Source organism: Ostrinia furnacalis, unplaced genomic scaffold, assembly GCF_004193835.3.
Source record: "Ostrinia furnacalis isolate ACB-3 unplaced genomic scaffold, ASM419383v2 OfSCF5186, whole genome shotgun sequence".
Lineage (NCBI taxonomy): Eukaryota > Metazoa > Arthropoda > Insecta > Lepidoptera > Crambidae > Ostrinia > Ostrinia furnacalis.
In genome coordinates, this window is record NW_021135425.1 from 164,736 (window position 1) to 179,364 (window position 14,629).

Consider the following 14,629-nt stretch of genomic DNA (forward strand, 5'->3'; position numbering starts at 1 on the left):
TTGATGTTTGTCCTTAATGAGCAACGATTAAATTCTAATGGAATTAAACTTTTTTGTTGAATTAATTATAGCCATTGTAAGCCTAATTTTGTCCACAAACTTCGCGGAGGGTGAGATAATTTTAATTAAGATCTTACAACACCATCAAAAATGTTCCAAACTTTTCTACGAAAAGTAAACGTTTTAGTATATTTTACGAGGCTTACTTCGATTCCTATCGGCTCTAGATTCCTCTGATTTAATCTAAGATATCCTGATCAAATATCCTGTAGCTGAACCCAATTAGTGGTTTAGCTACAGCCTAGCCCTGTTACCACATTTCTGTTCGATGCGCCTGCCAGCCTGCCGACGAAACTACTCTGTCAGAGGTTAGGTTAGGCTATTACCATGTTCATTTTGTACCTATCCACCCCTTTTACACAGTAATATTGGAAATAGCAACTGCAAAAATTAATGAAACAGAGCAGGGTACGGTGGTGGTAGGTGTTGTTGATAAAATGTATCAGAATAAGGAAAAAAACGATTGAAAGAAATTAGTACCTAATGCTGAGCGTTAAATAAAAGATAAATATTCAAGTGACAGGTTGTAAAATATTATTTTTATTTATGTATGGAACTCACGGTGCTACTTTACTTGTTGACATCCGATCATATTTTGATGACTCTAGTTTCATTATTATGCAGGTATGGTGTCAAGTTCTGCACGTCATCACGAACTACTTCATGGTGACCAGCTACATCTGGATGTTCTGCGAAGGCCTTCATCTGCACATCGCTCTAGTCGTGGTAAGTTTGCTTTTAAACAGTCTTCTGTGATTTTACCGTCTTATTTATCGGTCAATAGCTCCTTGAAACATTTTTGGAACTGTGTTTAGTAACAAAAAAGGTTAATTCTAACTCTTCATAGTACTGTAAATAAAATGTTCCCGGTGATATTTTAAGTGCTAATTATATAATATTGCGAAAAGTCAGGCAGTCGATTCCAACTTAGCGATTCAATGAAATGCCAAAGGACTAAACATTGCCGTTTTAAATATATCGTTCACAAAGCCAATCTCATCCAAACCGCAGAACCTAATCCTTCCGTATTTGCTTTGTTTTAAAACAGCACAATTATCTATCCGCCGGCAAACACCGAGCTTGGTTTAATATACGTTTTGGTAAACACAGAAACTTAAATCAAAGTTCAGTCAGTGAGTCTCGACTCACGCACAAACGACTGTAGCGGTTGAGGGAGGATGATAAATCCAACTTTTATGCCACAGTAAAGCTAAGCAGTACGGTAGAGACGCTTTTCACTAAACATGCGGCACATTTATAGATCGCGCAACGAAAGTTGAGGCACATTGAGGCGAACACATACTCACACACACTGAGAATATCTAAATTCATATTCCTCGAAGCGCACTCATGTTTTATTGCCCTGGTACTTTTTATTCATCCTACAAAGTTATTCGTAAAAATACGCTATAGGTGCGATATTTTAGGTGCGTCTCCAAAGGGTGCGCTTTGAGAAATACCTCGAATTCAGAGTACTTGTACAAATCAGTGCATCAGTCAGAATACGCAAGACGTCACCGCGTCAAGCGAATACAGACACAAATGTTTGCTTGTGTTGATCGCCTCAACTCTTTCTGTGCGATCTACAATTACTAATGACGGTAGAGCCTGTCCGCCATTTAATCACGGTTGTAAAATATAAGAGACCTCAAGAATGCTTAATTGCGATTTGCACCTGAGCACAGACAAACTAAGATCAGACTAAGAGCAGGCGCACACCGTTAATTTTTCGTCGGCCGATAGTTTAGTCGGGCAGTTGATCAGTATGGGCATGTATGGGAGTGCGCACACTACGCCGATTCGATTTGGCCGATTCTTCATATAAATTTAAATCGGGCACAACTATCGGCCAACTAAAAATCAACGGTGTGCGCCTACTCTAAGGCTGAGTTGCACCATCTTACTTTAACTTTGACAAACGTCAAAAATCTGTCAAACTCCATACAAAAAACACCGGTTATCGTTAAAGTTACGGTCAAAGATAGGTGGTGCAACTCAGCCTTAGTATTTAAGTTTTACCTGTGGTTTTACCTACATTTTATCTGTGGTGTTACTGAATCCCCGAATGAAGAAAGAAGGAAAAAGTTAAAATTCTACTTTTTGGCTCTACGATCACATTATAGTAAACATTTTAAAGTCATATTGTACTTTTACGCGCATTCCCTAATAAAACCCCTAACAAGAATTGTGCAATAGAAATGAGCCTGATATTTTTTTTTGACATTTTCATAAATGTACGATACTACCCATCGAGAGCTTAAAGAAATATTTATATAACCAAGACAGAAAGACAGGTATATAAATTGTCCTATAACATTATCGAATTATCTTGCTATTCTTATATTCTACTCCTCGTCGTGTTCTCATTTCTTTGTGCCTTCTTGAAAAAGACTACCTAGGTATAACTCTACCTATTGGCTCCGTGCACGATTACAGCGCCGACTAGCGTCCACAACTTTGTGGGCTCTGTCACATTGACATTTAGGTCGTATATTTGTGAAAAAATATCGAAATGAAAAAATAACAAATACTTATTTTCAACTAATAAATTGTTGTGATACCACGATTTGGGTGGAAAAAAGGTTTTGAAATCATTTTGGTCATTCAAATCAAATGAGGTAAGTCCAAAAAGTGTGTTTAATTTTGATTGTGTCAGGGTTTGTTTACTTCATTTATAGTTGTAGTTTTACAGTAAAACAAAAAGAAAAAGCTACTTTAACGGTTTCATTATATAACAGTAAATATATTTAAATGTTTCTGTGTCGCTAGTAATAAATTAAATATCGTTTTCAGATCGAAATGAGTATCGTTTTGAAGACCGGGTTTGTGAGAGTTACAATATCAAATTCCATCCACAAACCGTATTTAAAGGAAAGTTGTTGGTATTGGCTGGACAAGTCCGAGATGTAGAAGAATTAAGAACAAAACAAGGGCAGAGTTCAATAATTCACGCTCTCATCATAAGGCAAACATCTGTGCACAACAACTACTGTGACTCATTTTTGTACTACCACGTTGTATAGTTTAGTTATTTCCAAATTGTAAACGGCTATTAAAACAGCCCTATCGAAATACAGTCCACTCTTTTATTTAAGTTCCCAGTAGGACCCTTTTCATGCGATTAATTAATGATATTAAAATGTATTATGTAGAATCGCTTTGCCATTGACAGATACATCTGATGACAGAGCTAACATTATTTCTACTTTTGACCACCATGAGCGCTGCGATAGATTATGTCCCCCCCACCTAGTACTTCGCACCCAGCGAATACAGATTCTAATTATTCTAAACTTGAAAAGTCGAAGAACAGAATGTAGGTACAGCAGCATCAAATATACGAGTACTTACGATCAAAACTATGAAATCACCCCCATGTGTTTGGTTCCAAGCCATCTTAAGAATTGAATGATTCTATGTATGTATATGCGTCTATAGTATCAATTTAAAGTATGAAATATTACCTTTAATTGGTCATTTAGTTGTTACGATCGCTCGGAACAAGTAGGGTGATTCCATACTTTTACTCGCGAGTGTAGTTCGTGACACCCAAAGTGGCCAAAAAGTTGACAACACAACCTTATTTCAATTAATTAATTGTCACAAGACATGTTGCGAACTTTTGGGTTACCTACACCTCACCAAAAAGGCTGGCTCATTTCCCAGTATGCTATAGGTAACCCTAGTGTTCCAGCCTCCTTGGCTGCGCGACACTGGCCGCAAAGAAAAACCTCATTCTTTTTCGACGACGAATTTCGCTACTCTTTTGTTTTCTTCTCTCGCTTACGAATCTCACGACTCGAATTTATGCATACATTTAACCAACTCAATTTTGTAAATAATATTGTATTTAAATCACGTTTTTGCGAAATAACATGTACCTACTACCTGACACAAGAGTTAAGGCCCATCAAGCCAGTAACTAGGTACATCTAGTAAAAAAAAGCGCTAACGACACCTATAATAAATATAGGACAGCGAAAAGAACCTGTAGGTATGTTTTCTAGGTCCTAATTCATCTGACCGTGTTTTGTTCTCATTCACTTATCTACCTGAACCGTGAAGTAGATGATGAAAGAAATAAACCCGCCATTATTTTGTGAAATATTTGATGTTTATCTACCCAACCAAAATCTTATCATTTATTTCTTCTTGAGATCTTATATCTCTGTATTAAGACATCATTACAGCGATAAAATATACATAAATCATAATATTATCATCTTATAGTAAATGAAATAGAGTATATTTCTATTTATGTAGCGCAGGCTTCAAAACTATTTTTACATTTTATTTTCTGTACATAATCTTGTAGCCGACACAAGTTGCCCATGAAAATCGATAGTTTTAAGCTGTTTTAATGCTCGTATAACCTAACTTAACCTTAACCTTTTTCTAAGATGGCTTAGTTCTTATTATCCTAAGAGACAAAAAAAAATTGACGTTGTTAAAGTCGTTTTTATGAATCAGGGATGTTGAGGATATGCAGTTTCGGTTATGGATACGGTTACGGATATTAGAATAATATTATACCGGTTTCGGTTACGGATATGAAATCATTTTGGATTATCCGAATGTTTCGGATAATTTCGGTTACGGATATAGAATTTTAAACATTATAATTCAAAGAGCGAAATGCAGCGCGACCCGCATAGCCACTTTATATACTACGAATGACGAAACCTGTGATAAAGGTAAAACAGGCGGGGATATTAGATTTTGCCAGGGAATGCCAGACAAGCTACAAATATTGAAAAATATTAAGATTTGGACTCCGCCGTTATCCGAAACTATCCGAAACCTTGAATCAATTTCGGTTACGGTTACGGATATTTTTTAATTCCAGATATCCGATAGTTTCAGTTTCGGTTACGGACAGTGGACATCCATAAAATTGAGATATTAATACCGATATCAATTCATTCCACTGACCATTATTGTTTTATTTACTATTATGAACTATTAAATATTAATTAGGTTTTTAAGCCATTTCGCATGATGTGTTTGAATAAACAACTGCATTATCCACAAACAAACACATGAAAGGTATTCAATAATGAATTCACTGTTTAATCTTGTTTCAATTAACATTCCATGACAGAGTTTAACGACTTCTGGACAATTTATTCCTTTCTGAAAACTTAGGGACAGTAATAAATCTACTCAGACTGTTTGTGAAATATTTTTCAATAAAAACTTTGCATTGCTGAAGAGGAAATGTTAATTATCTACTTTTTGTTTACACGTTTAGACTATAATCCAAGGGCGTGCTGCAGAGTACACACATCATAACGCCCGTATTCACAAACACATTACTATGAAATCTCACAGTGCGCGTTGACGCACAGGGTGACGCACGAACCTATCACAGAAGATCTCTATTCAGCGTTGTGCGCTCGATTTACTGCTTCACTTAAGCAACCTTCGTTTGTGAATACGGGCGTATGTAGGTAATTATTGTTAAAGCTAAATAAATAGTGATTTGCAATTTTTGGGCCCAAATGTCCGCCACTGATTGTTGTTTATGTGCACATTTTGGGCTATTCTGTCCCATAATCAAAGTAACTTAAAGTGACAGATTCGATGTCGCGATTACTTCAGGAAGCGTACAAAAAAAGCGGAGTGAAGTTTTCGGAATCAAAACTGTCACGAAAGTTGCATTGTTTGTGTGCTCGTTTTAGTTCCCTAACCTCCTGTCCCCTAAAAAGTAACCTTTGTGAGAGACTCAGTGTAGCGATCACTTCGCGGAGCGTACAAGAAAAGAGTTAACTGTCACCAAAGTTCCTTAACCTGTATTTGTGACGTCATATCAAGGTTCTACTTCAACCCTTCTTCTTGGCAGGTTTTCGTAAAAGATGAGGTGGCAATGAGGTGGTTCGTAGCGACGGGCTGGGGGCTTCCCATGCTGATCGTCGGCGTGTACTCGGCGGTGCGCTACAACACACCTGGAGCTACCGAACGGTTGGTAACAACACATTAAATGATACTTCAGTTTATTACAGGACTACAGGACATTACGGGAGCTTTACAGGACTGTAAAGCTGTATCATACAAAGTTATTCAACAGCGAACCAAAATCATCGACTAGCACCATTAGCAAGCTTACCTAAGTGGCAGCGATCAGGTTATATCTGTCGAACCGCTAGCATAAACGAGTTCTTTTCAGGAGACTCGGCAAAGAATAAAGCTCGAAGTGAATTGCTTTTATACCGTCTATTGATCATTCCTTAGAGGCTGCTAAGTGACAACCCTGACGCTTAGAATAGCGCGATTTATTTGCGTGAAATTGGTATACATTTGCAAATAAGGTGCACCTCAAAGTTTCCTCGGAAATCGGAGTTCGTGACCAAACCATTCGACACAAGCTCAATACGATCTGCGCTTGGTGCGCTGCATACTAATTAAATAAATGAATTGCTCCAACTGTCACGTCATTTTCGAGCCACACACTAAATAGAACTTGTGTGGTGACTAGTCAAATTATTTGATGCTACCGGAAAATTCGCGAATACGACGGAAAATAATATAAAAGAACAAAATAAAGACTCGCAGTTAGTATTACAGATAAAAAATGTGAAAGGTCCTCTACCTAAACGGTACGCTTGAAAATTAAAGCTGGGAACTTACGCTGAACAAAAATAAAATAACAACAGTTGATATGACGATGTAGCAAATACAATAGAATTGTAGCACTAAAACGTGCAAGGCGTACTGGTAATAAATACTTAGCTTAAACCGTCTATTCTATAATTACCAACCAAAGTCTGCATATGTATTTTGGCCAGGGCGGTCAGCTTAGATTGGCTAACATGGATATGTTCGTTTGTCGCAAAAGATTAAAACCCAACGTTCATATATTATGCATGTTTACCAATGGCTACGTCACTCAATCTCTTTTTTTTATTTCCTTCTCCTTACCGCTCCTGATCGAATTTGTATGCCCAGCTTCTAAGCGCTTAAACACGTTTATCTTAATAAGATTTTGCTGCAATTTAAGCGTCATAGATAAGTGAAAGAAGTGCACACAAAAGGTTTTAATAAACCTGAAAAAAATGCATACAAGAACATAACTGGGTCAGCCATTTTTCATGCCCAGGCTGGATACAGCCGCAACTTAATCTCGTTACAAGTGCGCGGTTGGGATTAGTTTTCACCACATTCGGAAAATGTCATCACGCGAATCATGACTTAGAAGTGTAGGTATAACTCGTGGAACCCTAAGTGGTCGCGATAACAATCTTTATTGTTTCGATTACTTTCAGGGCTAAATAACTTTTAAAAAAATAGTCGATTAAGTTTTTTTTTTATGCTAGACCAGGCAGGTATTTGACCGCAATCGCACCTGGTGTTAAGTGAGATGCAGTCTAGGATGTAGTTGGATGCTAGATCCCGTCTAAATCCTGGGCTGGGAAACTCCGGTGAGGTTTTCACTGCTGTCATTTTAGTAGGTACTAGGTACTATGCCGTCCGCTCTCCTTGTTATAAGTTGTGACGTCACATGTAGGTCCATACTAACACGCGCGATTCACAAGTCCCCACAAATTATCATGTTGATGAGCTCATGATAAAGTCATGCGTTTGAGCTTATCTTTGTTTTTGAAGCCATTACTGGAGGCGTAATTGAAGAAAGCACACAAATGGCTGTTTTGAAACACGTTAATAGCCTTCGGAGCTCTGAAAAAATAACTAAAAGCCCGTCTATTTTTGACTGCTTCGTCTTAGAGACGCAAATATGTACGTGTTCCTAAACTGGCTGACCTACTAAACTTTCAAAATATCGGAAAACAACATCGTAATTTTCGGTTCATTTTACGTTTCCATAAAATGAAATTACATCAGGTTGTGTGGTTATTAAATAACAGACATACCTAATTGGAAACGTTCAGTAATTTGATGGTATTCGGAAAAACTCAAAACTTGATGCTCAAAATTCAAATAGGTATTGCATAGTTTTTACATAACACGGGGTGTATTTATTTATTTATTTTAGGAATGTACGCATTTATTAAACCTGAATTTATGTTTCAGTTGCTGGATGGAGATAAGCGACTGTTTTTGGATAATCATCGTACCTGTACTGATTTCCCTGTTCGCTTCTTTTGGTAAGTACCAGCCAAAAATTATCGAGTACGTACGGACGTCATTTAATTATAATCCGTATTACTTATCCGATTAGGAAACTACTATATTACTATATTATACTATTTTTATATCGAGAAAGTAACATTAAAACCTAGAAATGGTTGCTAGTTGCTATTGCCAAGTAACATACCTATCTGTAAAGATCCCTTTTGTTAAACCTTTGATTGTTTATAGGTATGTTTTATTACCTAAATAAACATTTTATTATTCTTTGTTCGTCTTATTTGTCTTGAAAAACGCAGATTTGAGTGCTTAATTTGAATCGCAAACAATTTAAATATCAAATGCGATAGACAAAATTGTGCGGAGTCACGAATTCACTACGCCTATGGGATCGAGCCCAAAACGTTACACAAAAACAAGAACTAACCGTTTTTGGGTGACAGAAAAAGCTCTTGTTCATAATGGAAGGGTCCGGGCAAATAATTGGTAACTCGATTTAGTAGCAAGTTTTAAAGTCTGAATATGATGAAAGTTAAGTGTTCTCCTCGCAGCCATTATTATCCAGATATTAGCAAAATTTTACTGTCAATTAACGAACATCATAAATTTTGAATGTGACAAATGAAGGAAATTAATCTTAAGTAGGTGCTCGTCAATAATGTAACGCCATTAGCTCTTCATAAAATATGTCCGACACGCACTCGGGTCCAACCCGGCGCTGGCAGTGAGGCTGTGTTTCCACCAAAGGTATACCTGTAAAGAAAAGCAGCTTCGCCAAAGCTAAGCTATACTAGGATATCCAAACCATTAATGACAGTCCTCCGCGAGGCTTCGTAATAATTCTTCCCACTCCTCTTTCTTTTGCGTCCTTCGCACACTTATTATTAAATGATTCATGTTGTTTGTTTATTATACCTTGCCCACTAACCCACATTTCACTGAGAAGATATACTTACTCGTAGATTAGAAAAACTAAAGAAATCTACAAGGTATATTTTGTCCTTTAAAAAATGCCGCTTATCTATCGCTAAGCTTTGGTGGAAATTCCGACTTTATACGCTGAATATCTACGCTTTTCAATTGAATTTTCCGATCGCCAGAATGCGGTCGCAGAGGCTTTTCCACAATCCCAGACCCTAACTTTGTAGATACTTTCTAACGTATTGCCATGACATATGTTTGTGTTTCGGTTCTGTCTGGTAGCACTTTAGATAGAGTTATTCTGCTGCCGTTTCCTTTCGATTTATTAGCTAGTAGTCACTGAATAGGTTTAGTTTGGTTTAGTAGTAACTGATACAGTAAATAGGTAGTATACAGTATTCGAACTAGTTATGTATTCATGCTCATTATGCAAACACTACTTCTCACGGGATTTCATATTCAGGGCCACTAATCACCATCCGATAGCCTTGGTATTATAATATGTATAAGGTACATATATCGTCCTGTAATATGTACCCTGAACAACATTATCACCTCAATATTAATGCCGTGTATTTTTACACATAACGTTACTTTTTTATCCCCAAGATTCCATCAGCCACCTAAAAAAATAAAGTCCGATGTACCAACATTGTACTCGGAAAACGACACAATGTTTTTCTATTACACGGTTATCAACACAAAATAGATTATCTTCGAACAACAAAAGTTACTTTTGGTAGTACGGGCGTGAAACGTGCCTTGTTGTGAATTACGTTCCCTTTTATTTAGTTTCTTGATTATTTAAAAAACCGTTTTTATTTCGGCAAATCGTTTAGGTCTCAGGTTGGCATACAGCTTTCATTAATTTAACATTATTTGTTGTAACAGCCCGTAAAAACCTTTGAGAGAGAGTTCGTGAAGACACAGGTAAAAGATCTTTCTTTCATTAACACGTTAATGGATGAAACGATTTGGGAAAACTTGTACACCAACCATAGACTAAACACGCTTAAGACCAACAGTTATTTCATTTCGCACTCAACACTGAAAGTCAAGAAAGTCGCGTTTCAAGCTAAAATTAGTGTAGGTACTTTTCGTTGAAACACGAATACGCTAGTAATATTTTAATAGAATAAAGGATTATATACGAGTACTAGCGGCCGCCCGCGACTTCGTACGCGTGGATCCCGTTTTACCCCCTTCATCTATCTTACGCGGTTTAGATTTTTTCATACAAATGTTTTTTCCCGCTAACTCCCGTTCCCGTGGCAAGTTGGCAATATCCTGTTGTAACTAAGCTTTAAGTTTACTAAGGTACCTACATGCCAAATTTCAAGCGTCTATCTTACGCGGTTTAGATTTTTTCATACAAAAGTTTTTTCCCGCTAACTCCCGTTCCCGTGGGAATTTTGCAATATCCTGTTGTAACTAAGCTTTAAGTTTACTAAGGCACCTGCGTCTAACTTAAGCGGTTTAGATTTTTCATACAAAAGGATTTTCCTGCTAATTCCCGTTCCCGTGGGAATTTCGGGAATTCCTTTCTTAGTGCACCTCTACGGTACCTATGCTACGTCCCTTCCAAATTTCAAGTGCCTACGTTTAGCCGTTTAGGCTGTGCGTTGATATGTCACTAAGTCAGTCAGTTTCTCCTTTTATATATTTAGATAAAGGAATCAAGTTTATTAAAGCTTTTTGTCATAAACGGGCCATTATGAAATGGTGAGATAATTTCAGTATCCTACCTATTTCTAACAGTAGTAATAATTTTAAAATCGAACGACCTATTATTAATAATATAAGTAACTTTTAATAGCAAAGTTCAAAGAAGAATTCAAAGTCATGGACTCTTTTCATGAGATATGAAAATCACCGTCAATAAGACACTCGTCATTGTTAGGATTTCTCGTAATAAAGCCTGTGTCACATTACTAACGAAAGCGTTTAACGAAGGGAAAGGCGAGGAAAATCTCATATTAACGAGAACCATTCGTGACTTTGGAGACGATAAATTGGCTGGCTGGTGACATCTAAAACTAGGAATTAGAGAGTCGCCAGTGCGGCGTACGTGGTCGCATTTATTGAGCGGGGGTCCGTTGTCTCATGCGTTCTGCAATGGCTGGGAAACTGGCATTTTTACAATCCTTCTAATTGGTAACACAGGGTTTGGTAAAAACGTCACTTGCGTCAGGCAATTTTAGCACAAAGATTCAAAGATTTCATCATTCACAGAACGTTTGTCCTTAGACATTTTTTCTCTTGATGTTTCTTCTTAATTAATTTCTCGTACATTTATCGAAGCTTGGTAAAAGTTTTAATTTTCCCTTTGGTCTACCCAATGGTTGAATTTATATGGATTTAGTCTGATTCTAAAGAAATTGCAGCGGTTGAAACGAATTTGAAAATATAATTGAGTTATCAATCTGTAATAATTTACTTTTTATAAAGTATAAAGTGGGTAGGTAAATAATCTGCAATTTGTATAGAGATCTGTTTCAAATAATATTATTGCGTAAAAACTAAATGTAGCAATGGACTGAAGTAGGCTGATGATCAGTTTGACTGCATAATCTTAAAAGTTGATGAGAATATCTGTCTAATATACCACCAAATTATGCGGACCTCAATAAAACCCACTTGTCCCTGAGTTGGAATAGAAATTTTGCCTGTCGTAGAGCTTGCGCCCCAAAATGTAGCAGGCGTTGCAAAAAGTTTACGAGTTCACCCTGTATGATATTAAGCTGCCTGTTTGACGTTACACTAAGGTTCTTTGTTTTACAGTGTTTCTGGTGAATGTAGTTAGGGTTCTCCTGACCAAGCTTCACCCGGCACCGAACCAGCACGTCTCCGTAGCGGCCAAGAAAGCTGTACGTGCCACTCTTATTCTGGTAAGTGTATTGGCCTAATCTCTTATCTTATGGCATATGATATTTGAAAGAATCAAAATTTTGATAGAATTAAATGATTAAAGTACCAACTTACTCAGTTTCTAGAGTTCAAGTCCGCATTTACGTTGTATTTAGAATAATTCACTTGTTGCCAAGTGAAAAACTTAGACATTTTTAAATTATCCTTTTCATAATTTATGTCAATCTGTTATGTTTCTAAAGCCTTGAGTGGCTCGGCCAAATGAATCTGAGCATCTTCAAGTGGATACAAGACTTAAATATACCTACATCACGCTGTTTTTGAGTGCTCAACAACTTCAGAAAACCAGAAACAGATAGATTGTTAAAAACATCAGTGATTAATTATACCAATAATCTTTTTAATGATAAGACAACAAAGGATTACCTACCACCACCACCGCATTGATTTCAGTTAGACGCAAATTCATGCGTCAAAAGTGAGTCTGCAATATTTACAGTTAAAAAGTAATTTTGAAAAAATAATTGGCTATAGTTTCTCACAATACGATTTTTTGTAAAACATATATTAATTATTACATTTCAGTTTTAAATGTGACCTTTATTGTAGGTTCGATATCAAATAGTGAGAATAAGTTAAATTCCCGAATGAAAAATGGTTTGGCGGGTTACATGATACCACTCTATAGTATCGCTAGGTTAAAAGTATATAGGAATTAACAATCTCTACGTATTCTCATCAGCAATTCATTCACCCATCTGCTTTCGATCCGCTATTCGTAATCATAAAAAGATTCTTGTTTGACAGAAATAGCCGTTTCAATCCAACCAACGCATAATGTGATTTACAACAAAATGGCCGTTCTTTAACTATAAATCAGATCAAAGCACATAAGAACTAAAAGAAATAAGAATTAGCTCTCGGTGTTAAATGCCTTCTGTTTACCACACATTTATTAGTACAAGTGTGTATTTATTAGCGTCTTCAACGTGTCTTTACTCGTATGGATTTCGTCAGTCACGAAAAAGTTAGATAGGAAATCGTGAATCTTTGAATGCAGTTCTCTTTCTTTTAAAAATAAAGGAATGTTTTCTTTGAGTAGAATGTTCTATCTACAGTATTAAGAGTACTTTCCCTCCAGGTGGCATTACAAAATTCCACCCTGTATATGTCCTAGAAAAGACGTACAACTCAACTCAACTGCTCACAGAACCATATTTAATATTTTAAACAATTACCTATGTTGCATTTTTTACTATAAAATTATCACTTCACGGGATTTATTGCAACAAGATTTGTTGCAATAAATCCCGTGAAGTGATAATTCCATATAATATTGCCATATTTTAGGATGCTGCTTGGAGGATTTAAGTGGATTTAGTGGAACTAAACAAGCAGTGGATTATGTAGGGAAATATACAGTGTGAGTCACGTTAAAGTGTACATATGAAAATAGATGAAACTAGACCTATTTTTATCGACAAAAAAGAGGTCAAAAAATTTTTGAGATTTTTTTTTAATTTTTTATAGAATTTTTTTCCTTCCATTTACTTATTGTAAAGAAAACGTAATAACTTTTAAACTAAGCGGTATATCCTGATAAAATAAAAACAGTAATAATGCTAAATAACAGGCAATACTAAAAAAATACATAAAATACATAAAAAAGGCCAACAAATAATAAAAAATTAAACTTTTTGAAAAAATTCTGCTTTTAAATTCGTGTTTTTTTGGTTATTTGATAAATTTCTCCAAAAAATGCCCCTATAACCGGTGGTTTTTATTATTTTGTATTATTCTCTATTGTATTACCTTCGTAAAAACAAAAATCGCATGTCTCTATCCCTATCACAACGTTTGCAATGATCGTTTGAACTAAGCCTCTCCGGGCGCGCCATTCAACGCTTCGTTAACAACGAAACTGAAAATGGCTCTGATTTGGATTTGTTTTTTTGATAAAGACAAGTTAGATTTCAAATAAAAACAAAAGATTTCAAAGTAAAATAAGCATTTTAGTTAAAATTAAAATTGTCTCTAACTGTAGCGGAGAAAAATGTTGTGGCAGGCCTTTGTTCAAACGATCATAGCAAATGTTGTAATAGGGATAGAGACATGCGATTTTTGGTTTTACAAAGATAATACGATAGAGAATAATACAAAGTAATAAAAACCACCTGTTATAGGGGCATTTTTTGGAGAAATTTATCAAATAACCAAAAAAACACGAATTTTAAAGCAGATTTTTTTCAAAAAGTATCATTTTTTATTATTTGTTGGCCTTTTTTGTGTATTTTATGTATTTTTTTAGTATTGCCTGTTATTTAGCATTGTTACTGTTTTTATTTTATCAGGATATACCGCTTAGTTTAAAAGTTATTACGTTTTCTTTACAATAAGTAATTGGAAGAAAAAAAAATCTATAAAAAATTAAAAAAAAATCTCAAAAATTTTTTGACCTCTTTTTTGTCGATAAAAATAGGTCTAGTTTCATCTATTTTCATATGTACACTTTAACGTGACTCACACTGTATTGTAGATACTAGGAAATATCTAATTTTATATCATTTTCTAAATACGTATTCTGTCACCTATAAGTTCACGACCCACGCGTCGACTTATTTATAAACTTCAATTTTCATGCAGGAGGACTTTTAATGGTTAAGCACTGCTTGACTCTAGTTAAAGTGTATGTATT

General features: G+C 35.8%; 1 protein-coding gene across 1 annotated transcript in view; it reads left to right on the forward strand.

Moving 5' to 3' along the window:
* Positions 1-14,629, forward strand: part of NGR-B4 (neuropeptide receptor B4) — a 107,425-nt gene that overhangs the window by 83,178 nt on the left and 9,618 nt on the right. The window contains exons 7-10 of the mRNA XM_028315635.1: positions 685-786; positions 5,903-6,021; positions 8,089-8,162; positions 11,848-11,954. Of these exons, the coding sequence (XP_028171436.1) occupies positions 685-786; positions 5,903-6,021; positions 8,089-8,162; positions 11,848-11,954 (402 nt within the window). The remainder of the gene's footprint in view (positions 1-684; positions 787-5,902; positions 6,022-8,088; positions 8,163-11,847; positions 11,955-14,629) is intronic.